The 27,089-nt window shown below is 41.8% G+C and overlaps 1 protein-coding gene across 1 annotated transcript in view; it reads left to right on the forward strand.

Annotated features, from left to right (window-relative positions):
* The window catches only part of dock1 (dedicator of cytokinesis 1), an 815,700-nt gene that overhangs the window by 327,214 nt on the left and 461,397 nt on the right, over positions 1 to 27,089 (forward strand). Inside the window, 1 exon segment of the mRNA XM_034193753.1 lies at positions 2,706 to 2,801. Coding sequence (XP_034049644.1) covers positions 2,706 to 2,801 — 96 coding nt within the window.

The raw sequence follows: 27,089 nt of genomic DNA on the forward strand, positions 1-27,089 counted from the left end.
ACACAGGGCATTATTGGCGGCAGCAGAACACCGCCGTTCTCTCGCGTGTCTTAACCTGCGATTGTAAAGGATAGAACTGGGTATTAACCCCCGTTGCCTGATGTGTGCCAGATGCTACAGCGTCAAAACGCCTCTTTATTCGGCGGATTTAGCGGTGTTTTATCCGCGTATTTGCGGCTAGTACGGCGCTCAAAACGCCGGCGAAATGCTCCGCCCCTTTCCACCGCGAAAACAGCCAGAACTACCGCAAACTTCGGTCTACGTACTACCCGCCGACAAAACCGTCTATGTATAACCTGGGCTTTACAATCATGACTACTTTGTATTGCTAACTGGGACGTTGAACAATGTGTGACATGTCCTTTAATAAAAGGGAGAAAAACAGAAAAGCCCCATATGCCGATTGAAACACAGTGTAGGGGCCTAAATCACAGTGTAGGGCACCCCTACACTCAACTGCGCGGGTGAGAACCCTGGTATTGGTTGGTAGAGGTAATACTGTTGGCTGAGAGCAGATGAGGGCTTGGTAATGGAAAAATGCAAAGACAAAGGAGGAGATTCATTCCATTGATTCTCAAAGGATCCTTGGGTAATACTGGGATGAATTGGTCAAATGAGCAGTTACTTCGGAGTACTAAGATGAGGAGTATCACTTGTGTGGTGAGAAAGCATCAGCTTCAACATTTTTGCCATGTACTGTGTTTCTCTGTGCATGGTCCAGAACATAGTAGGTGCCTGATTGTTGAGGACCCCAGTGACTAGAGAAGGTCAAGAGGATGCCAACGCTTCACCTGGCTGCAGCAGATCGATGGTTATTTTAGAGATGTTGGGGATGGGCCCGTTGTCTGTCTGGGTCTTTGCCATCCAGAATCCAAGGTGGTTCTCTGGCGTTGTGAATGTGGTGAAACCCAGCACCAGTTCATGCTCCTAGACTTGACTTTACTCATACACAACCAACTTTGGCAGTGTTCCTCACAATCTGGATCGTGGGTTGCTATATCAGTGTTAATGCTCGCATGCTGCCATGTTTGCCGCATATTACTGTCACAGCAGTGGAAGTCATAAATTAAACCACATTGACTGAGCCCCATGTGCTGCCCTTTCATCTGTGGAGGAAGTAAGTGTGACTGTGTGAACAGTAATGGTGTTTTCTATCTTTTTGCCCTGAAAACCTTTGAAGCATGCCAAAATTGTTGTAGAGCTCAATGAATGGGGATTGGGCTGCTGTTATAGTCAGTCATGGAGCAAAGGTAAGTACCCACTCAAATAAATCCTGTGACACTGTTGCTAGAGAATCTGGAAATGGATGCATCAGTCTATGACCAAATGGACCTCGGCTGTTCCTGTAGGCGGCAGCGCCCTCTCGTGCCTGAAGCCCGCACTTCAGGCAGGGCGCCCTCTGGTGGTGGGCCAGCAGTACCTCCTCTTCTGGCGGCCCACACAACATGTTGCTTCCTTATGTTTTTTTTTCCGTTGTGTATTTTTTAGATTACCTGCTGTTTTTTGGACTCTGTCAGCAGTTCTTCTGTTTGCTTTCCATGTCTTGACCTTTTGCCTTGTTTTTGGGCTTTCTTCCAGTGTGTCTTCTCTTGGACACTGCAGTATGATTTTTCTGATCTCTGTGTATTGCCCTCTGCCCCGCCTCTGGTTTCTGATAATAAAGACTGTTTGTGCGCCAGTCCGTGTTTTTCTCTGTGTTGGGGTCTTTAGACCTCTTTCCTCCGTCACAGTTATTATTGTTATTGGGAGACCACTCACTCACTCACTCACTCACTCACTCACTCACTCACTCACTCACTCACTCACTCACTCACTCACTCACTCACTCACTCACTCACTCACTCACTCACTCACTCAGGCTGCAAAGAAGCCCTGTGCTATTTTTTCAGAAAGAATTTAAGACAGGCCAGAATTTTCTTAGAAAAAAATGCGATTTCATAAAAATTGTTCATCCTGCTTGATTTAGTGGAAGACCAGTTCTGATCCGTCTCCTCGGTTTGTTTTCCCTTGTGCTGCTCTGTCTGATTGTGTGAATATTCGTGCCTGTCTGAGCACACAGGCTCGTGTGCCAAAGTGTTTCAGCTGCAGAAGGAGCCATGTAAATTATTGATATTTAAGTTGATGCTGCAGATCTCTTCCTCCTTAGATGACTGTCCCAACAGACAGTTCCAAACAGCTCATTCAGCATCCCCTTAAACAGAGTTCCAAGGAAAAGTGTCCCACTTTTGCAACAACATGTCTCACGGGTGCCTACTGTAAATCATTTTCACAGCATCAGTCACATTTGTCAGGTCTTATGAGAGAGAGAGAATGTCCTCACATAGTCCTTAGACGTTGTGGAATGGTCTTGCAGTGAGTGTTCATATGTTACTTACTAATGGAGTAAATAGTCTCTCACTGAGTAAATGCCACAGTTCTTGAACTTTTTGGCTCATCATTTATCTGAGTACTGTACATTCCTGTGTGCTGATAACGTCAACAGTATGAACACCAACAGACTCTAGTTTGTGATGCCAGACATTGGAAATAATAAATGTTTCAGCTTGCCTTAACATTCAGCAATTATTTACTGAAAATCCATTAGGTTGAACCATCAATTTATAAAGTCCAGTAACTGTCGTGCAGCCAAAAGACTTTAGCATTCTTCCTCCATCTGCTGCACCATGTCATGTTCGTCTCTGACTTGAGTGTCTGTGTTTTTCCAGGGTCCGACACAGTGGCACATCCAGGTCATCATGGAGAAGTTGCTGAGGACAGTAAACAGGACGGTCATATCCATGCCCCGCGACTCTCCGCACATTGTAAGTCTCACATATTTGATTCTGGCCCTTGTGTGTTTTCTGCCAAACCTCAGTTTGTTGGGGCCTAAGCCAACACATGGACTCACACTCAAATGTTCAATGAAAAAAAAAAAAAAAACAGGAGATTGCAAACCAGTTTTAAACTGTTCAGGTATTCATAGAAAACCTGCATTATGAATTGTGGGATGTGAGGGCTTTGATTAAAGGGCAGTATGGTTTGTTTTTTTTTTTTGGTCAAAAGGCATTGCAGAATGAGTTTTGTTTTGCCATGCAGTACAGATGAGGTGCAGTGCATCATTAAAATCAGATGACCATGTGTCTGCAAAACTCAAAGTTTAAGCTATATATAGAGTCTATACAGGGCTTTCAGCATTCCACCAAAAAACAAAACAAAAAAAAAAAAACAAGCCTTTCAGGACCAGGGCACTGTTACCATGGATATAGTGATATGATGGCTAGTAATAGCTGAAATGCTAGCATTAGCTCTGAACAGGCATCTGAGGCTGTTGGCATGACCTTTACTGAGAAACTTAAGCACAATCCTTCTGACCAGTGAGGTGATTGCATAATCACACAATGGTTTTATGTTTGTAGTATACAACAGAAGAGAGGACATCCCTGTCAAATGATCCCAAATTGTGTCACCTCTCCACAGTTTTCAGTAGATTTGCATCTAGTACAACGGTCCAAAGCTTATTATTGATATGAATCTCAATTTTATTGTGATCATTTAATGCCCAGCCCCACGAAAGACCATATTGATAAGACAGTTATCTCCACAGTTTTCAGTAGATTTGCATCTAGTACAACGGTCCAAAGCTTATTATTGATATGAATCTCAATTTTATTGTGATCATTTAATGCCCAGCCCTACGAAAGACCATATTGATAAGACAGACCCTCAATTCAACTAAAGTCAGTTCAAGGATAGTCTTGAATCTATCGCATTTAATTCATCCCCCGTAAAGCCATATTTTTCCTTTTAATGACAAGTCAGGGCATGGATCAAACAGCGATTCCACATGTTGTCACTTGCCATCTCTTGGAGTTCATTTACATCCTTTATTAGTATAGAAGGACCTGTATGGTATTGTGTGATTGTTTTGTTCGACCTAGCTCACTTTGAAAGTAGAGTGATGGTGAGGGAAGCTTCTGCAAGACAACATTGGCAACTCTAATGGACTAACACGCTCAGTTAAGCCACACTGTGAAACACAGCACTCTGTCATTTGCTTGTAACACCTTCAAAATTTGGACTGTTGGAAGCTTCCCTCACTTCTCTGCTTTGTCGCTCTGTTTATGAAGTGAGCTTGCTTCAGTCAAAATTACGATACACTACCGTACTGTTTCTGTTTCCTGTTGATTCATTTAAATGAACTACATGTAAGAGATATTGAGTGGTAGGAAATGTTCTTGTATCCATCTCCTGACTTGTCTAATAAAAATGGGCTGTAAAATTGATGATTTTGACATGTTGGATTAAAGGCTATGCGTCCTTGTACTGACATTCTTTTTGCATTGAGTGTCTACTTTGTTGCCAGTATTTTTGTATAGTCTTTCCAACATATTTCTTTTTGATTGTTTATAAAAAGAAACGCTGTACTGATAAAATTAGACATGATGCAGTTAAAGAGGCAATTTTGAATCATTAGATATGTAATTGACTTATGTTTATTAGGCAGGGGTGGTGGCCAAGTGGTTGGTGTGCTTAGTTTCAGTGAAGAAGGTTCCTGGTTCAAACCCCACCCCCTACATTTCTCCATGCAATGTGGAGTTGTGTCAGGAAGGGCATCCGGTGTAAAACCTGTGCCAAATCAACATGTGTGAAAGAAATTGGAATCCATAGAACCATCTAACACTGTAACATTTTAGTCTTTGGTGCCAGTCTTGTATAAAGTACCTCAAAGTGATACTTGAGTGAAAGTACAAGTATCTTACCACAAGATTACTTTGGTAAAAGGTAACTCTCCTTTAAAAATATTACTTGAGTAAAAGTCTTAAAGTATCTGACAGTTACTATACTCAGTAGGGGTGTACCGATACACAAAAATCACGGTTCGATACGTACCTCGGTTTTGAGGTCACAGTTTGGTTCATTTTCGGTACATTATAATAATAATAATAATACCTTTTATTTGTATTGCACCTTACATTTCAAAGAAATCTCAAAGTGCTACAGCAAGGATTTAAAAACAGATTTAAAAACAGATTTTAAAAACAGGTTTTGTACAACCATTTCAAAAGATAAAATATCTAAAAGGCCTTTTGAAATAAAAATGTCTTTATGCCTTTTTTAAAGACCTCCACACTTTGTGGGGCCCTCAGGGTCTCTGGGAGGGAGTTCCAGAGCCGAGGGGCCACTGCCTGGAAGGCCTTGTCTCCCATGGTGGAGAGTCTGGTCCTGAGTTGGTGAAGGCAGTGTGAGGAGGTGGTGGAGCGGAGAGATCTTGAGGCGGTGTGTGGGGTGAGGAGTTCGCTGAGGTAGGCAGGGACAGTTCCGTGTATCCACTGATAAGTGAGGAGGCAGAGTTTGTACTCTATTCTGTATTTGATGGGCAGCCAGTGGAGCGATCTGAGGACAGGGGTGATTTGGGACATTATGGGAACAAAATGCAAAACCTAAATTTGCTTGTTGTTTAAACCAACAATTTATTGTAACACTATACAAACAGGACAGTATAATAATTTCAAAGTGCTGCCTGGTAATAAGTTAAATAAAATGTTCTCAAATAAACAACAAATATGTCAGTTGATGCTGTCAATTGATTTCCTGAAAGCTGCACTCCTCTTGCGGTGTGAATTCACACACACACACACACACACACACACACACACACACACCACACACACACACACACACACACACACACACACACACACACACACACACACACACACACACACACACACACACACACACACACACACACAGTGTGTAAATATAAGGTCTTACCTGTGCGTTTTAGTGAAGAAAAGTCTGCGGCACTTTGCGCCGTCAGATCAGTTCACATTTCTTCCACAGCGGTTCTCTGTCTTGGCGCAGCAAGTCGAAAAAGTCACAGCGCCTCATTAATCTCTCATTCCTGGCTGCACATGTGATGAAATCTCAAGAAAAAGTTATAAAATTACTCAGTTCTCCGTGTGGAGCAGGAACACGTGCACATGTGCGCTGGATGACCTGTGCGTTAATATTTGTCTATTATCTGGACTATTGTGTGTCCCGAGGGTGAAGAAAAAGTCAGCGGGTTACAGAGCTTTCTATCACCGTGCCCCAGCTCTGTGGAATGATCTGCCCGCGCAGATACGACAGTCGGACTCTGTGGAGACTTTTAAAGCCAGGCTGAAGACACATTTGTTCTCCCTGTTTCCGAAGCGCAGATGGTTTTCATTGTCCACAGTCTTCCTCTTCTTCAGCGTGGGCGTATATTCAACATGTCATATTTTATTTAATTTTTATTTAATTTTATTTTTGTCTTTTAAATGTGTTTTATATCAAACACAGCACTTGTTGCTGCAGGGGTGAAAGGCGCTGCACTCCGGCTGAAGAGGCCTGTAACGAAGATGTTTAAGAGAAATGTGTTGGAGTAGAAGTCTAGATTTTACTGAGGAAATATAGTGGAGTAAAAGTGAAAGTCGCCTGAAATATAAATAATGAAGTCAAGTACAGATACGTCAAAATTTTACTTAACTACAGTAACAAAGTATTTCTGTTTGGTGCAGAATCAAGCAAGCGAACTTGATGTCATCTGTTTTTGTGCTCTATGATATCTCTCTCACACTCACACACACACACACACACACACCCATTTGGAGCACTCTGCCTTACCCTGCCTAACTCCCACGGGTCCAGTTCAACTCCAGCTCCATTCCAAAGTTATCATTAAAGGTAAAGTGCAGTTTGGCACAAACCATTCACATTTCTCACAGCGTCAGTTTAAGAGCAGCTTTGATCTGCTCGTATCTCCCTGGCCGTTATTTTCCCGCCGAGCTTTGTTTCACTCTTGCTCTTTAGTAAGTATTATGCGTATATACGTGCGCGTGTGTCATTCTACACTTATGAGAACATGTCTGACACTCTGTGCTATATTATGATCTCATTGTTTTGTGGTATTACCCCTCTGGTAATATCTTTTTCCAATCTAACTCTCAGCGAGAGCTCAGGGACAATTCCTGTCAGTCACTGTACAATATGCTTCTGCGCATTTCAAAATCAACACCTGGATTATTTGGTTTCTTGCAGTTGCACTTTCTCTCAGTCTTCGTATGGATTGTGATGTGACTTTGAAAAAGCAGATTCTAATGAAAACTCACTGTGGATACTTTTTTGTTAAACACTTAAATAGAGGCAGATGACAAAAGGCACATCTATGTATGTGACTATGACTGAGTGAAATGTGTCTTAGTGACTCTGCTGTTAGCTGAGTCGTGGTAGGGCTTCTTAGAATTAAAGATGAAGATCCCGTGCAGGCGTACATCAGTCCGTACATACATGCATGCGTCAGAATGTAACACATAATGACCTGGACGGCTCAAAACGCCATCTCCTGGCATTATTTCTTTTAGAAGATCTGCCAGACAACACATTTTGTTTCACTCCAGAGTAGAGTCAACATCTTGCCAACTTTTGTCGGTTATCTTCTTTTTTTAAATTACAGTTTAGCTAATTCTACAAATTTCCACTTCTTTATCCACATGCACTTGAATATGGCGTAGCGATCCGTGGTGGTCAGGAGGAGATGCCTGTGCCAGGGTTTGTTTAACGTGGCAATGTCGTTGCATGCCGACAAACACACAGTCTTTAACAGATCATTAGTCTGCTCTGATGGCTGGGAAATCCCAGACGATTGGGGTCTTAGGACCTGCTTCAGCCTTCATCCACCTTCAGAAGCGTTGGGTTACAAGCCATCACATCCTCCTCCTGATTTGCCGTTGAGGCCTTGTTGTTTCACCAGGGCCCTGTTAGCCGCCTCATGTTCAGGGTTCCTGTTGGGCTTTCATGGTTACCGTAGCTACCACGGGGCACATAAGGTCCCCGTCATATTTCACCCCTACTTGAATGTTACCCAGGTGTAACAGCGCAGACAAAAGGTTGGATTTTGACAGCCACCTGAAAATGTCATGGTTCAGACAAGAGCAGGCTGTATGTGTATGTATTAAATGTGCCTATCTTGCCTTGCTAAAAACATAATAATAATAATAAAGTCAAGAAATATACTTGCCTGACAACAAAATCTCTTTGAAACACATGCAGTATTGTGCAAAAATTGGAGACATTACAACTATTTTTCAGAAAGCATTAATATTGCAGTGATAATCAAAAGCTTCATCAAACAACACCAAACACTTTGCAATAAAGTCTGAGCATCAAAGACAAAAAACAAATAACCTTTATCATGACTTACTACTGAGTGAACTGCCTCGTGGCTTTAGAAGAGCAAAAACTTATTTTGTAGACTCACGCATTAGACTGTAAAACTATAAACTAATCAGACTTTATTCAGATAAAGACATCTGTTGTCTTTTCTTTGTACTTCTGTTAATAAAATAAACATCTTTTTTTTTTTTGGAAAATTAAAAAAATTCAAAATTAATCATTTTCTGACACAATCAAATAATAAAAACAAAGCAAAAAATTCCATGCGGTACTCAAAGAGTGCTTAACTCCGCCAAGGCCACATATGTTCTGGATTATATTCATAGTGAAATCTCTCATTTTCCAGGACATTATCCATCTGTTCACCAAATTTCTTCAACATGCTCATACATTAGTTTTGTTTATTTATTTATTTTTTAGCAAAATGTTATAAGCTATTTACCAAAGCAGTAGTCTTGCTAAAATAATACAAAAACACATTACGGTTATACACAGAATTTCTTGACTTAATGATGTTTCAAATTAAAAAGTGATTTTAAAAAATCCCAAACTCTGCAATTAATATTGACAAATTTAATGTGTTTGATACATTTGTAAATAATTCCTATACGTCATGAAAATAAGTCAAGACTTTTCATACACATCTTTTTTTTTTTTAAATAAATCTGTTTTCTTTAATAAATCTAAAACAGGCATTAATATAATAATAATAAAGGCCTGCATAAGTGGTGGTATATTTCTTTTTAAAGGATTTATAGCATCCATTGAGCTTTGGGTCTAATGAGAGAGCGTTTCACCATTTGGTAGACAAAACCATGAAACCACAATTTCCTTTTCTTTTTAAAACTTTTCAAAGAACCAACAGATTCTGGTTAGAAGACTTCAGACACTAGGTAGGTTTGTTGGTCTGGCTGTATAGAGCTCTTAAAGTGTTACAAAAATCTTAAATTGAACTTTGAATTTAATAGCGAGTGAATTTGGAGAAGACAAAGATTGCTATGATGGGAACAATCCACAGATGAAGTCACTCTTGGATGGCCTGCATGCTGTGCACTCAGCTTGGGTCAAGAGGAATGGTCCTTCTCTGAAAGACAAATGCGTTTAGCTCCAGAGAAAAGCACTTTGCAAGGTGAGACAATATGAAGAACATCAGGTGGGAAGAAAGAGTAGCAGAGGTGCCGCAGGCATCTGATGGTCACAGTGCCAAAAACCCTCTGTGATAGACTTAAGACTATATATTATCCTCAGGTTTTCGGAATTGCCCCAGTGCATAGGTTAAATAACGCCACACCGATCACCCATAGAGAGGACGTATTTAAATGTCTCACTGAGTGTGACCATCTCTGATGTAGCTATCAGTGCCTGGCCTCAGTATCACATTTGTCATCAAGGAGACAGTCTATCATCGGTAGGAATGATTAAGGCTATCTCACAACTTGGCATGGAAATGATAGCACTGTAGATGTCTTCCAGTATGGCGGCCAAATCTTAAGCAATCCAAGTCAGCCCCACAAGACTTTAAATATGCTATAACATTCCCATTATAGGCTTAGACTTAGAACCTTAGACAGACTTTATTGTCATTCAGTATCCAAGAAGTGTCCACAGAATGAAATTTCCTTGCAATTGGCTCAGGACCGGATTCAAATTTCTAAAAAATATACGAAGAGTTAAAATGCAAAACCCAGTATCTCCAAAACCATAAATTTTTTAGTTGCGGCAAACATGTACTTGGCTGTCAAGGGGACCATCAAATATGAAAGAATTTGAACAAACTTTTCATTTTATTGATGAAAGTCTGTGCATTTCCGAATATGGTTTCCTTTAAATCTCCATTGTCAACTGTATTTTTCTCCATTTAGAAAAAGAGTACTTGCTGGGTTTTGCATCTGAACAAGAGTCTATAAGAGTGCTATAAGGTGCAACAGTAAAAGTGACCTGCGGAGTTAACAGTAATGCCAAAAAAATTGTTCAAGTAAAAAAGTAGAAACATGATATCCTGTATACCCAGCATATCTTCATTTAGAGTTCAGCACTCTGATGACCTGGGGAAAAAAGCTGTTACAGAACCTGGTGGTCCTGCATCGAATGCTAAAGGACCACTTTCCAAGCCAAAGGAGACTGTGCCCAATATGATAACTCTAGAGGAACATTCCCGGTGCCAGTTGTTGGGAATATATTGAACCATATGATCCTAAATTGTATAAAGATACTAATGGCATGGGTAGGCATGTCTGGATCAGCCTGGGAGTGGCCTTCAAAATGTCTAAACAGTTGAAATCAGGGAGAAGCACTGTGGATCCATGGAAGTCAGGTTAGGTCTGGGAGACAGGTGATGGTCTAGTGGTTAAGTGGTGGGCTTGAGATCAGAGGATCCTCAGTACAAAGCCCTGCCAGACCGGAAAATCACTGAGGGCCCTTGGGCAATGTCTTTAATCCCCCAATTGCTCCTGGTGTGCAGTGGAACACCTTGCATGACAGCACCTTTGTGTGTAAGAATGGGTGAATGCAAGACATCATTATAAAGCACTTTGAGCTTCTTATTCAGATGGAAAAACACTTGTAAATGCAGTCCATTTACCATGATGGTACCGTGTGTTGCCGCATCCACCACTCTACGGAACCATCTTGGGTCCTGGATGGTAACCATCCAGGCAGACAAGCAGTTCATCCCCACCTCTCAGTAAGACAGTAGTGGGCAGTATTTCTGGTATTCATATTTGTATTTACATTTTGCAAATTGCTTTTGTTTTTACTTTTGCTACTCTGTGTGCTTCTTACCCTGTGTGCTGCTATACAATGCTACTGGAACCTAAATTTCCCTGTGGGAGTCTTCCCAAGGGATTATTAAAGTTCTATCTAATCTAAAGTAATGTAATCTAATCTAGTGTCATAGCAGATGTTCCTTCACAATGTGGGTAATAGTATGCCTCATATGAGTCTTCTTAAATAATAGTTTGGTTGATGCAAGGTCATTCCAGTGGTACTCAAGGATTCTGTGGAAAGACCTGGTGTCAAAAATAATAAAAAATTCAGTTGTGACCTGAGGTCACTTGTTATAGTTCAAGTCAGACAACGGTGCAGTAAGGCTGTCAGAAACAGGACCCTAAAGACTTGGATCTTTGTTCTCCAGCAATACTGATATATTTGCTGGAGTAAGTAAAATGTCAGTCTGACAACCAGCAGGTTCCATCATACCAACCAGACTAAGTTCTGCCTCTGCCCCTGGTAGTAACATAGTGGGTGATGTTAGCTCTGATATTGTGAATTTTCTCAACAACGAAAGAAAGAACAGTCTCATACTTTTCAGATGCCTCGTATGTGAGATTAAAACACCATCATACTGATCAATAAAAGTATAGACTTTGAGGAATTGAAGAACCCACAATAAGAAGTCTTGACAGTTTGAGACTTGAAGACAAAAAGTCACTGAAGTGTTTCAAGAAGGTGGTACATGAACCAAGTAGGTGGTGTGTTAAATTGCATAGAGAATTTCTTCCCATATCAATTATCTGTAATTCAACTGAAGAAAATGCTGTTTCCTCACCTGTTAGTATGTGATGCTGCTCCAGAAAACTGCAGTAAGTCCTTCACCTCGTCCGGAAATTGAAGTGAGCTGTTAATTTTTGGGAGACAATTCTATAACTGGGCATGTTGCATTTCCCTCTGCCAAACAGGAAATCAAAGATCTACAATAGTATGTAGACTTGGGTTGGATTCCCAGTCGCACTACTTGCTTGTGTCCTTGGAAAGGTGTTTTAATCATCTGCTTGACGCTGGAGAATCTGAGGATAAGCACCGGCACCAATGGGAGTCAGGACCTGTGATGGACGTAGGCTGAATCTCAATTCTACCCCTCAGCCCTTCCCCTTCCCCCTTCCTCTCCATTTTGCGCGGGCACGAGACACGAGACAGAGGGGGGGTGTCTCAATTCTCTTTTTGGAGTGAGGCGGAGGGCTACAAACCCCTTCAAACAGAGTGAATCTGGATGCACTCCCTGTTTGGAGGGGTAGGAGGAGCTTACCGCTGTCTCCAAAGAAACAAACAAGGCGCCCAGAGCCACACAAATGAAAGCGGCTTTCTTTGACAGCAACGTGTATGCTGCTGGATGCTTGTTGCGTATATTGTTGTTCTGAAGAATATCGTAACTTCGCTCGTGCGCTGAGGCGTTATAATGCATATACACAGGAACGCTACGATAAGACACTTTTATATCTCATAATGGAGAAAATCATGATAAAGGATATGCATGTTAATTTGTATGTTCATAAATCTTTGGATAATAGCGATTCCTGCTGTTGGATTTCAAGGTCTGTAACGTGTGTGTATTTTGTGAACAAACAGGGAGCCCTGAGCACACTCGTCTCCTAATAAGCTTTCAGGCAGAAAATGAGGAGAAGTTTCATCAATGGGAGTAAGATGGAAAATATATACACACACATATATGTGTAACACATAACCTGACGTCCTAATAGACGGATATTATTTGTCAAGGAAATTTCTAAAGGAAATAGTGCTGGATGCAAAAAAAATGGGAGAATTTGAAAAAGAAATTTAAGGTTAACAGAACGAGATGCAGCCCATAACATACATACAGGTGCTGATCATATAATTAGAATATCAAGAAAAAGTTTATTCATTTCAGTAATTCCATTCAAAAAGTGAAACTTGTATAATGTATACATTCATTCCACACAGACTGATATATTTCAAGTGTGTATTTATTTTAATTACTAATTCATTAATTCATTAATGGATTACTAATCAGTCAGTTAATGATTAATCAATTAACAATATTAATTATTACTATTATTAATGACTAATTATTAGCAGCATTATTAACAGAAATTAATTACCAATGAATTAATTATTAATACTATTAATTATTGTAAATTACGAATTAATTAAATTAATTATTAATACCACAAAATTCTCCAACATAATTGCGACGTGTCGAAGAAATTTGCGACTTCTTCTGTTTCTTTGCATTTACACAGAAAGGCAAGAAAATAAAAAGAGCAAGAAGATGGCAGTTTGACAGCCCCCCCCCCCCCAAGGCAGAGGGGTGTCTCAATTCATAGGGCTAGAGGCCTTACCCCTTGTTTTAAAGGGGTAGGCGTAGGGGTGGAGCCAAGGGGAAGGGCAAGGGGCCCAAAAGAGAATTGAGATTGGGCCTAAGTCTTTTTAACTGGAGCAAGTCGTCTCTGCCCTCTTTGATGGCTGTCACTTGATCCGATGACATAAGTTACATATATATATATATATATATATATATATATATATATATATTCCACCCAACTTGTAAAGGTGGAACAATCTGGAAATGCACCTCAACCATATCAGAATTCTGCAATGGTGCAAGATTTCTAGAAGTACATAAAGCGGTTGCACAGATGTAGAAGGGTTGTTCCAGTTTCCAGACTTATGCATTACAGAGATGTTGACATGTAACAGTTATCCTAATAATGCAGAGCTAAAACTGTTAAAAAGAAAGTCATGTACAAGGTTGCTAGACAGCTGAGACATCAGCATAGAGACTTTTTCTGAATCTTGACTCATGATGGTCAGCTTTGGAAGTGCATAATCTTTCAACCTTGCCCACCTGTGAATACTGTGCGGATCAAGATTTGACCCACTATGTACCTTTCATTGACGTGGTCTTGGAGGTTAGTGCTATGGTGGTGCACTGTTACCATGTGTTTCAGATATGAAACTAGACTCCTTCATTTCAAAGTTACCAGCATTAATGAAGGTCGATGCGTAAAGGCCTTTTTCCTCTCTCCACATTATATTAAGTTCATCTATCCCTGTGTCCCCTGTGGTGTAGGTGAAATGGCGTTTTCTGCTTCCAGCAGTGAGCTGCCTCCTCTGTGGTTAATGAAACTGCTCTCCCACGACCGCCTGTGGCCTCTATTGAATCTTTCTACTTTGTATACCTGTGCTGCATTTACCCTCTACCCTACTCTCTCCCCTATAGACAGTTTGCTTTTATTGTCCCTATTGACCCTTGCCATTTGTCAGGTACTGACAGCATAGCTAGCTAGCTATTGTAGTTGACTACCTTGACATTTCTAAGTGCCTGCATAATATTTAGCATGTGCGTGCAGTGTCTTTTTACTCAGTGCGAGTTGCAGGTCACCTCATAGGCTTGTCTTTTTGAAAGCACAACGGCTCTCCTGCTCCAACACTATACATTATATAGGACTCTGGACCGAAGCTGCATTTGAAGCAGGTCCCCCAAATCATTATTTAATGATCAATAAGATTCATCTGAATTTTTAACAGCTGTGAGACCCAGTTAGCAACACGAAACGTGTCACAGCTTTCTAATGAGAAGACTGCTGTTGCTGCCTCTGGTATGGCTGCCTATTCTGCAGGCAGGTTGTGCGTCGCTGCTCAAACAACCCTGCAGCCAACCGCCATCCTTATTCTTCTGAGTGGCAGCCTGTTAGATTTAGATTTATGCATTAACGTTCTACTCCGTCTCCCGTCACTTGCTCCTCAAGCCCCTCCCCATCCCTGTTCCACTTTCTCTCCTGGTGGCATTGAATGCAGTATGTTGATGAGAAAGATGGCAGTGGCTGGTTGGGGGCGTTGGTTTTGTTGTGTGTTGTCACTGCAGTGCTATGCCTGTTAGGGACTTAGACACAGCATCAGCGCACATTTGCATCATTGGACAAGCTAGCAGCCTCTATCTTTATATTCATGTCCACCCTCACAGGTTGAGATGAGTCCTTGTGAATACATTTCCACCAGCATGCAGGAACATTTTGGCTGTACCTGCAGCAAATGCAAAGTTCTACCTGTATGTCCTCGAAGAACATTTGCTCTTGTATATGCATCTGTCATGACTCAGCGCAGTTTCAAAGGTGCAGGCGGAACAAAGTGTGTCACGCATGTCATCTTCAGTTTATGTTCCTTCCAAACCAAATTTGAGTTTTAGTGAAGAAAAGCTTTGTTTCTTTGGTGGTCTGACAGTAACTTTTAAACAGTTTATGTTTTGCCAAAGTGTCAGAATTTAACAATATTATGAAAACTTGGAAACATTAGCTGATGTAGTCTCAGTGTTTTTTTTTTAATGCCATTTAGCAAAACTTCAGCATGGGAGCGAAACATACTTCCAGCATTTCCAGCAAATCACAGACTGGGTGGAAAGGCACGTGGACGTCATCTTCACGTTTCCTTCCACTTAAGGCTGCATTCTTCTTCTCTCATACATTTATTCTCTGCTGTTGTGTTTTAGGCTTTTGACTCTCAGTACGGCAGTAGTCATCAGATTTTTACCCAATTTTATCTGGATATCCTCAGTGAGAGTTTTTTAAACAATGATCAGGTTTCACCAAGACCCTCTTCAGTCCATGGGCCAAGCAGGATTTAGGTACCATGTAAGGTGACTAAACAACACTTACAATCCAGCCTCAGTGTGCAGTGGCCTACACAAAAATATATGGTGTCCATCCCGGGCTGACAACTATATGCGTGTAGGGGTAGGTGTTGTGTGGGCCGCTGAAGAGGAGGTACTGCTGGCCCACCACCACTAGAGGGCTCCCTGCCTGGAGTGCGGGCTCCAGGCACCGGAGGGCGCTGCCGCCTTACAGGAGCAGCCAGGATGACAGCTGTCACCCATCACTGGAGACAGCTGATTCCAATCAACAGGGAGGTATATCAGCAGGACGGCATCTCCACCTCATTTGCCGAGATATCGCCTTATCAAAGAGGTAACAATCTCCGCCCAAACATACGTGTGACTATAGTTGTAATTCTTGTTGATTATTTGTAGGACAGCTGACTACCGGACAACATTTGGATAAGTACTCACCTTCCTACACTTCTTGATTGTTGTTGACGAGAGGTGGAGGTGGACTCTCCACCCTCCGTGTTGCTGGGTGCAGCCGCATCCACACCTGACTGTTTCTGTTCCTTGCCAGCAGTACCGGATCCGACGAGCGGAGGCAGTGGCCACCTGGGAATTCGGGACTTGGCGGCTCCAGTATTCCCGGGGTTCGGTGGCAGAGGAAATCGGGTTGGTTCCGGTTCGACTTGGACAGACGTCTCCTATCGTCGAGCCTGCCCACACGACACCATTGTAATTGAACTCAGTCTCAATATTGTAATCGGTTGTGTTTGTTGTGCCTGTTTCACAACAGTAAAAACAGTGTTATTTGACTCCTCCATTGTCCGTTCATTTGCGCCCCCTGTTGTGGGTCCGTGTTCCTACACTTTCACAACAGTAGGGGTGACTTGTAATCGGTCAGTGGCAGCCACAATAGAATACAGTGGCTAGACTAAGGTAAGCAGCTAACTGCCTAAGCAGTCGTTTTAAAATGATTTATTTATTTTACTTTTAGTCAGACAACCCAGGTACAGATTTAGCACCGCATTGAAACACCCCATGTTTCAACCTGTTCAGTGGTGACAAGAAGGGGTTTACTTTGAGATATTATTGCCTCAGCCAATAATGTTAATTAGCCAGTTTGCTTCTGCTTGCTGCCGGGGTGTTTGTGTTCCAAATCAGTAAGGGTCCCGTTAAATAAATTTTTGTCCCGAGTTAAATGATGACACCCCCCCCCCCAAAAAAACAACTACAACAAAAACCTAATCAACAAAAAACAAAGAACAAAGCGTTGTAAAAATGGAGCCGAGGCTGAAAACAGATGAACTTTTTCAAGTTGGATGAACACTGCTTTGTTCATCGTGTGGAATGTGCCATTGTAGCCTAACCTTTGGTGGTCATGTGACATTCTGTGTAAAGATGCTACATTTTGGTGAGAAAGAAAATTACCTGCCATTCGCCCTATTGACATTTCAAATCCAGCAAAACCTCGGAGAGTTCGCAGTAACATTGAGAACTGCATTGAGACGCTCTGATCGGGCTCCACTTTAACCACTCCACACGGACAACACCATTAACATTGCAACATAAAACTATTTTATATTGTGCCTAAAAGTCTCATGAATATATTCTCTGGGTTTATAGACGTTGTTATTGCATTTGTTTTATGTAAACATGCGAGAATCACAGGCTGTGTCTCCATTATTTTCAATGGGAGTTGCTGTGAGCTACGCTCACTTCCTGATCATGTCATTCTGGGGGAAAGTGAAGTTTGCTCTTTAACGTCTTGATTATTGTTCTTTACAACACTGTTTGTCCTCTTTGTTCCAGACTAATATATATAATATGTCTGAAATTCGGTTTGGGTTTATTAAATTCTATGCAGATTAGACACGGATTCATTCATTCATTCATCTTCTACCGCTTAGTCCAGTTATGGGTCGCGGGGGGCTGGAGCCTATCCCAGCAGTCATAGAGCGCAAGGCGGGATACACCCAGGACAGGACGCCAGTCTGTCGCAGGGCCACAAACAGACAAACAAACACAGACACACCCACACACACACACCCACGGACAATTTAAGGATTCCAATCCACCTAATCCGCATGTCTTTAGATGTGGGAGGAAACCGGAGCACTCGAAGGAAACCCACGCAAACACGGGGAGAACATGCAAACTCCATACAGAAAGGCCACGGGAATTAAACCCACAACCTTCTCGCTGTGAGGCAACAGTGCTAACCACTAAGCCACCGTAGACGGATTATTTGTTATAATTGTTTTAGCAAGTTTTCAGGGTATCATGCATGCAGTCTCTTATTAACGTGACGAAAAGCAGAAAAAAAATTACATTTTTGTAGTATAATATTAATTTACAATTGTCATCATGTGGATTCTCTATGTTGTTTGACTGCAGCGACTCTCTGGTGTGCAAGGGATTATGGGATACGTCAATAGGGCAAATAAGAGCTAAAGCTTCCATTAGGATTATAAAGCGTGATTATATCAGTAATATGTGCAGGAATTGGACCTCTCAGTGCTTTAAAAAGTGATATTGATTCTAAGCTGCACTTGAAGCTGATGAAACAGTCTGAGTCTGATATGCTGCCTTTTGGGTGTGTGTACAAGGCTGCTTGTCTATTGTCACTAAGTTGCAGAATTTCAGTGTAACTTTGTATGTTCTTTATTTACTATGTATGTATAGGTATGTGTATAATACCTATACTGGTATTATACACTGCGAATAGACTCTCGGCTAGTAGAGCCTCCAGTCGGAGAATCTACTGGCAGAATCCCAGGAGATACTGCTGGGGTAGGGTTGAGCTCAACTCCTCACAGCTGCCTGACTGCTGCAAAACACATAACAGACAGGAACTAATACGTATGATGTTAGGGTTTACAAACATTTTTTACCGTTTGGCTTTACTAACTGTGCCAGCAAATAAAAGTTAGCGGACTAAAAGTTAGCGGAGCTAAATTTAGCAGAAGCTAATTAGTCCACTAAAGGTTTTCTAAGTCAGCTTGAAAAGCTAATCCTCTAACAGAAAAGTTAGCTTCGCTAATTAGCATTTAGCGGATTAGCGGAACTGTGCTCACCACTGCTTGGATACAAGGGGCTTCCATTTAGAAATTTGCGGAGATAAAACAAAGTTTTTTCTAATTAACTTTTTAGATTGATGCTACAAGGACATTGCTGAGTTAAAAATGTCTAGGTTCCACACATATGGCTGGACAGAAGGAACTAAAGGACCTATGTGCTGTTTTATTTGTGGAATGACACTGTCAGGGACAACAATTTTAGTTTTTGCTTTCTCAGAATTCAGTTGTAAGTAATTCTCACTTAACCACTGGTTGATGTTCAATAAGCAGTTATTTAAGGAAGACAATTTGTGGAACTCAGTGGGCTTAAAAAAAAACAGTATTTCTGCATACTATCAGCATAAAGTGATAAGACACATCACTGTACTTGCTAATTTTCTGTCTTAAAGGAAGCAGATATAAAAGCACAAGTATTGGGCCCAAGACACAACCCTCAGGTACCCCACGGGCAAGCTGTCTCAATCCAGACAGAAACTGATTAGGTCATAGAGGTATGATGGAAACCATTCTAAGACCTCTCCCGAGAGCCAAGAAATCCAGTCAAAGCACAACTATGTATTGTGTATTGCCATCACGATGTTGCTTGAAACCATCTGAAAGCCATCTGAAAGCCGCCCTGTGAGACCAACACGGAGGTGCTTTTGTCCGCGCCATGAGCGGCTCAGTGGCGCATCCCTCCGCTTCTCTTTCCATGACAAAAACTCCTGTAACAGTGGAATGTGCCGAAAAAGTGGTGATGTCCAGGTCTTCTGCCATTTCTGTGGAAGTCAGACGACGTCCTGGATCAACAAAGCCTACACTTTGGAAATGATCTGGTTGTTTCAGCGGGGTTTCAGCCTGTCGATCGGCGCTCGGAGTGCGCCGCGCTCTCAGCCGCTGTGGGCGGTCGTTAAACTGGCTGGAGCACTCCTTAATCTGTGTAATCCCCATAAAATCGTCCCTGAAAGCCATCTGAATTTTCCGAATGGTGTCCACCTGGAGGTCTCTCACAGTTTCTGGAAACATTTGATGCAGCAAAGCTCCAAATCGTTCAGACATTTTATTTGCAATAAAAATCCGACGAGAGGGGTGGACCACTGCTCACACAAAGCCTGCTCACAGGCGAATGGCACAACCGACAGGCGTGAAAAAACTCACGCATGCACACGAAGGTTCAAGCTTGGCTGATGCAATCACACGTGATTCAAATCAGTGTTTTTTGCAAAAAATAAAAAGGTCAGATACTTTTCTAACAGACCTCGTACAACCCCAATTCCAATGAAGTTGGGACATTGTGAAATGTAAATAAAAACAGAATACAACTAGAAGCACTCAGAGAGTGCAAACCTTCGCCAAGGCCATGGGGTCACTAACGCCATAACATCTACACACCGTGGAATCATTGAACGTAAAAGAGTCTAACAGTGATGTTTGCTCAGTAGTAAAAAAAAGTTTCATCTGCTGTGACTGGATAGCATGTATCCTTAGCGCTTGGCATCACAGTTTATTGCAACTTGCACCTTTCCCAGAAGCTACTGTAATCTGAGCACTGATATTGATATTGCATGTGCTTATAGACAAAAACAAATAAGAGACAAAATTCAATTTATTATTCAACTAAACTGCAAATATATGAATTTTTTAACATTTATGAAACACTTCTCTAAACAACGCCATAGGGTCCCTGATCCTAAAGAGATTCCCTCCTTGGCACAGTGATCTATTCAACAATTCAGTGTTCCAACCAAAACTATGATACATACACTTTTCTTTCCTTTATATTTGACATCCTTGACCATGAAAACATACCACTAGAACTTGGAATCACTTTTATGTCTTTATTAGTTCAAACGTTATTGTATAAAAACGATTTTTCGGAAATGGTGGTTTTCTTCTGGATCTAGCTCCATAACATTTGAAGCTACATCAAATCTGATGACACCTTACTGAATCAGTACAGATTCAGCTACAATTTGGTGTTAGTTAGCTTCATTTGTCACCTCACACTGACACATTTTCTATTTTCCCTATATTTTTGCATATTCTGGATCACCAGATCCGGAATCCGGATCTGATCATCACCAAACTTTGTTGTTTGATAGAACATTTGACTGTTTTACACCCTAATTTTTTTCAAGCCTTTCTGCCTTGTTTTTGTAGAGTTAGAAACTAGAATGTCAATATTCCCCCTATCCCACAATGGTGAAGAATCCTTTAAAAAATTGCCGGGTCTCCACTTCCGCGTCGACGTCCTGTGAGGAGCTGCAGTCGTGGCTGCGTGCAGGAGAACCTGCGCCCGCTCGGTCGTGTCTCCCAGCAGACTGACGTGCGCTCAGTCCGTGTGGCACTCGTCAACACAAGGTCACTCACAAGTAAGACTTTCATTTTGAATGACTTTTCTCCAGTCGTGATCTGGACTTTCTCCTGTTAACGGAGACCTGGCTGAAACCAGGTGAAAATAGCACCTTTTCTGAGCTCCTCCCCCCCGGCTGCTCGTTTTTCAGCTCCCCGCGAGCATCAGGTCGAGGCGGTGGTGTGGCCACGGTTTTTAAAGACAGTTTTAAATGCCGATTTTTATCTTCTAATGTCTACTCCACTTTTGAACTTCAGTTGTTTGTGATGGAGTTCGACTGTCCTGTGCTCTGTGCTGTTGTTTATCGTCCACCAAAATTTAATAAGGATTTTATTCAGGAGTTTTCTGAGTTTCTGGCAGATTTTATCCCAAAATATGACAAATGTTTGGTCTGTGGTGATTTTAATATTCATATCTATTGTCCTTCTAATCAGCTGGCTGATGATTTTAAAAGCCTCCTGAACTCTTTTGGTCTAACACAAGTTGTGGATGGACCAACACATAATCTTGGACACACCTTGGACCTGGTTATTTCTTTTGGGCTCTCAGTTTCACTTAAGGACATATCAGACATTGCTATTTCAGATCACTTTCCTGTTATTTTTTAATTTATTGCTCCTCCATCTGCTAGTAAGCCACTTGTTCCTGTCTCTCGCCGCCGTTTGGTCACCTCCTCGACAGCGGGGGACTTTGCTGCTGCCTTCATGGACTCTCAGTTTTATGCCATGAATGGACTGGTTTCTCCATTACTCCCAGATAACATCCTCTCTTCTTTCCACTCTACATGCACAGTCATTTTGGACTCTGTTGCACCGATGCGCTGCAAATCCAGGAAATCAAAATCCGACCCCTGGTTAAATGCCACGACCCGTGCTCTCAGGCAACGCTGCAGACGGGCGGAGAGAAAATGGAAAAAGGACAAACTGCAGGTGTCTCTGGGTTTTCTGAGGGACAGTCTAACTGACTATCAGAAGGCTGTGAAGGAGGCAAAAGCACAATATCTGTCTCATATTATTTCGAGCAGTTGTCATCGTCCCAGTGTGTTATTTCAGACTATAAACTCAGTTGTAAATCCACACACCTCTGTTTTGTTGGACGCTACAACCACAACCTGTGAGGAGTTTCTTCAGTTTTTTATTGATAAGGTTTCATCAGTCAGACAGAACGCTGATCAGAACTGTAATGTTGAGTTTTCTGCTCCTCGTGCACATTCTGCTGTGCTCGAACAGTTTGAGCCCATTTCTTTTGCATCTCTCGCTGATGTTGTAAAACACATAAAATCTACAAGTTGTCCTTTTGATGTTGTTCCAGCTAAGGTGCTGAAGGAGGCTTTTAATACTGTTGGGGCGGGTCTCCTAACTTTTATCAATGCTTGCCTTAGATCAGGGTCTGTTCCAGCTGCTTTTAAACATGCTGTGGTTCGACCTCTTCTTAAAAAACCTCACCTGGACTCATCAGTTTTATCCAATTTTAGACCTGTCTCTCATCTGCCATTTCTATCTAAGGTTTTAGAAAAGGTTGTCTTTTTACAGTTACAATCATTTTTAGAAGACAATCTCATCCTTGAAAAATTCCAGTCTGGGTTTAGATCGCGACACAGCACTGAGTCAGCACTTTTAAAAGTTCATAATGATATTACTCTGTCGGTGGATGCAGGGAATCCTGCTGTGCTGGTTCTGTTGGACCTCACAGCAGCCTTTGATACTGTGGATCACACAGTACTTGTTTCCCGGTTGGAACATTTTATTGGCATTCATGGTATTGCACTTGAGTGGTTTAGATCATATTTGGCTGAAAGGAGCTTTTCTGTCATGATTGGGGATCTTTCCTCATCAACTGCTCCTCTGTGCTGTGGAGTGCCGCAGGGATCTGTCCTTGGGCCGATTCTATTTTCTTTGTACATTCTGCCATTGGGGTCAGTTATAACCCAGCACAATTTGTCCTTTCATTGTTATGCAGATGATCTGCAAATCTATCTGCCTGTGAGGACTAATGGGAGTGATGCTTTGTCATCATTATTTAATTGTATTCGTGATGTAAAGCAGTGGCTGTCCCGAAACTTCCTTTACCTGAATGATGGTAAAACTGAGATCATGGTGTTTGAGCGCACTGGCATACCAAATGTGGTAACACCAAATTTTGGTGCTTTGGCTAACTATGTAAAACCAGCTGTCAAGAATTTGGGAGTGATATTTGACAGCTGTTTGAGGTTCGATCAACAGATAAATTCTGTTGTCAAAGCTAGTTTTTTCCAACTTCGCCTCTTGGCTAAAATAAAGCACTTTCTCAGTAGACGTGATCTTGAGACGGCCATTCATGCTTTCATCAGCTCCAGACTTGATTATTGTAATGCACTTTATGCGGGCATTAATCAGTCGTCTCTTGCGCGTCTCCAGTTGGTGCAGAATGCTGCTGCTCGTCTTTTGACAAACACTTCTAGACGTGAGCATATTGCGCCCATCCTATACTTACTCCACTGGCTTCCAGTTCGTTTTAGAATTGATTTTAAAATTTTAATGTTTGTTTTTAAAGCTATTTATGGCCTTGCACCTCCCTACTTGTCTGAAATTTTAACTTTGCGCACCTACAGTAGGACGTTAAGGGCGTCTGGCCAGCTTTACTTAGATGTTCCAAGGTCAAGATATAAACGCTGGGGTGATCATGCTTTCGCGGTAGCTGGCCCCAGACTGTGGAATGAGCTATCTCTTGAGTTACGTACTATTCCTGACCTAGCACTTTTTAAATCTAAGTTAAAGACTTATTTATTTAAACTGGCTTTTAACACTTAGTGGGGAGGTGACATGTTCTGTTATTTTTATGTTCTTTTTTATGTGTTGTTTTAAAATTTTATTTTATATGTGTTTTATTTTGTAAATTTGTGTTTTTAATGTTAAGCACTTTGGACACCAGTCGGTGCTGTAAAGCGCTTTATAAATAAATGTTGATTGATTGATTGATTCAATCCCCTGCGTTAAAAACCGACATCATTGTGTAAAGGATCTTGCCACGTGGGCTCAGGATTACTTCAGAAAACCATTGTCAGTTAACACAGTTCGTCACTACATCTACAAGTGCAAGTTAAAATTCTACCATGCAAAGCGAAAACCATACATTCCAGAAACGCCACCACCTTCTCTGGGCCCAAACTCATTTGAAATGGACAGACACAAAGTGGAAAAGTGTGCTGTGGTCTGTGGTCGTCAGCCATTTGGAAGATTCAGGCGGCTGTCGGTGGCTTTTCAGTCGTGTGACTACCCGAGAAATTGTGGACAAACTGGACATGTCGGGGCATGTTACAACATGTCCTGTGAGACTTCATCACGGAGGCGCTGTTGCTGCGTCATCAGCTTCGTGCTGATGAATTTCGCTGCAACTCTTTTCATGGCGAAATCTTCTTTCACAGTGGAATGTGCTGAAAAAGTGTTGATGTCCACCTCTTCCGCAATTTCTCGGATAATCACACAACGATCCCACATCACCACAGCGTTCACTTATGAAATGATCCGGTCGTTTCAGCGTGTTGATGCCGATCGGAGCACGGCGCTCTTCACCGTTGTGCGGACGTCTTTAAACCGGTTGTACCGCTTCTTAATCTGTGTGATGCCCAGAGGATCGTCACCGAAAGCCATCTGAATAATCTGAATGGTTTTCACCTGACTATTGCCCAGTTTGTGGTAAAATTTGATGCAGTCGCGCTGCTCCAGTCGTTCCGCCATTTCCTTGCAAAGAAAAAATGACGAGAGACTCCACCCATCCTCACACAAAGGCTGCTTACAAGCAAATGACGCAACCGACAGGTGTGAAAAAAATCACGCATGCGCACGAAGGTTCAAGGTTGGCTCATGCAAGCACACGTGATTCAAATCCATCAGGTTTTTGAAAAAAATAAAAAGGTCCGATACTTTTCTAACAGACCTCGTATATCAAGCAAGAATCAGAAAGAATTCCACCTACAAAGCTTCAACAATTAGTGTCCTCAGTTCCCAAACACTTATTGAGTGTTGTTAGAAGGAAAGGTGTTGTAACACAGTAGTAAACATACCACTGTCCCAGCTTTTTTGAAACGTGTTGCAGACATCCATTTCAAAATGAGCAAATATTTGCACAAAAACAATAAAGTTTATCAGTTTGAACATTAAATATCTTGTCTTTGTCGTGTATTCAATTGAATATAGGTTGAAGAGGATTTGCAAATCACTGTATTCTGTTTTTATTTACATTTCACACAACAAGAATTGGGGTTGTATTAATTGGCAAAATATGTGATTGATATGTATAATTGGCATAAATTACTTCACAGTGAAGTCGTACAGACGTCACATGATGTCATATATAGTTTAACACACCATTCCAGATGTGTATTGACGTGTACATTTTTAGTGTGGTGTGTAGACCTCACGGAGTTATGTACCAGCCCTCTGATTCCTTTCATCCTTCATTGATATTTTGACTTTCAGAGTTTAGCTCTAAGAGGCTTTTAGAATAGCTCACGACAGGTTGTAGTCATCGTTCTCTGCAGTGTTTGTGCCTCTTTGCTTTCAGACGGATTGGAGTGGAAAGTTGCAGAAGGGGAGCTGCACTGTTATTGATTGACAGCATGGGGCTGACTGGCTATAAGGGCCGGAGCTCATTCTTTACTGCATGCACTCACTGACTGAATATATTGCAGCTCCACAGCCATTGAAATGTCTGCTCCAAACACCATCCACCCCAAGTGTCTGAATCACTCACTCTCTTTATCGTTTTGATTGTATATCACTTGTCTCTCCATATGGTTGTCGCAGCATTTATACGCTCATCTCTCCCTTTCTGTTTTCTGTGTTTTCTCTCTCTGTCTCCCTCTCCCACTGGCCAGAGTGGTGCAGAGTGCTTACAGAAAAAGAAGCATAGTGAGATATGGCACTGCATCATAATGCCTCAATTGCGCGTTTATCGCTCTCGCTGAACCTCTTCTCTCAGATGCTGCAACTCTTAGTGCCCTCCTGGGTTTGTTGACCTCTTGGCAGCTTATGTCACAGCTGTCCTTACTGACATTGCTGTGTAAAAATCAGTGCGACGCATGTTGGCACTCAAACTAGAGAAAGCTGTGAAGCTGGAGAGAGTGTGTGTGTGTGTGTGTGTGTGTGCGCGTGTGTGTGTGTGGGTTGCTCTTTTTAGCGGAGATGGTGTTGCCCTCAAGCAGCAATTTCTGAAGCTTCACCTGGATTTACCTCATCAGCTCACCCATACCGATGTCATCCACATTCACATATGCATAAGAGCACGTGGACGTGCTTGCGCCACCCTTACGTGGCATTAAAGTGAGGAGGTTCGGGGCAACAAAACTCTGCCGAGTGTAAGCCGCGGATCAGAAGCAGGTTTTAAGGCTGGTTGACTTTCTGCACCAGAAGTCCTCTCCTGCTTATCCAGCTATTGTATTCTTCTCTTCCCTGTTGCCACGCTATTGCGTCAGAAAGATTTATGGCAGATTCCTTTTGTGTTTTTAACCTTTCAGTCTTCTGTTAAAAGATGTTTTTCCCTCCTGAATTCTCAAACTTCAGTCTGGCTGAAATCACAAACTGTAGTTTGCCTTTTTAAAATGATATGCTGCTGTGTTGCTTACAAACGCTCAACCACCTGAGTTGCTTTTAAGTCAGACTGTGTCTGTGAAGTAATATAATGAGTATCTATAAAATTTGGTGTTAAAGCGTTGTACAGGCCATGCAGGTTGCCAGACTGTCGCAGTGTGAATGCAGCAGACAATGATTCACTCTCACATTCAGGTTTGTGGCCTAAGGTGCTTGTCTTTGAGCTGGAGGACAAACCTGAAGAGAATCCACACTGATAAAGTGAGAACAAGCATTATTGTCATATCTTAAATGCATCACGAATACACAAAAGAGTAGTGTGGAAGAACCATAGAAAAATGGCATAGACGCTACGGTGTATGGCTGCAGGGTAGGCCGCTCTGTGCAGCAAAGGCAGAAGCTGCACAGGAGGTTGTGGTTCCCATCTGTGGTTCATGTAGAGTTCCGGGAGTGATAGAGCGAGCGAGAGAGAGAGAGAGAAAAAATATGGAAGGAGTACTCCAAATGCTACTGCGTGTGTATAAGATACAAATTTGTTCCCATGATTTGACTACTTCTCACGTTCATTAGTTTGTGCTTTGTGT

This window comes from Thalassophryne amazonica, chromosome 18 (genome assembly GCF_902500255.1).
Source record: "Thalassophryne amazonica chromosome 18, fThaAma1.1, whole genome shotgun sequence".
Classification (NCBI taxonomy): Eukaryota; Metazoa; Chordata; class Actinopteri; order Batrachoidiformes; family Batrachoididae; genus Thalassophryne; species Thalassophryne amazonica.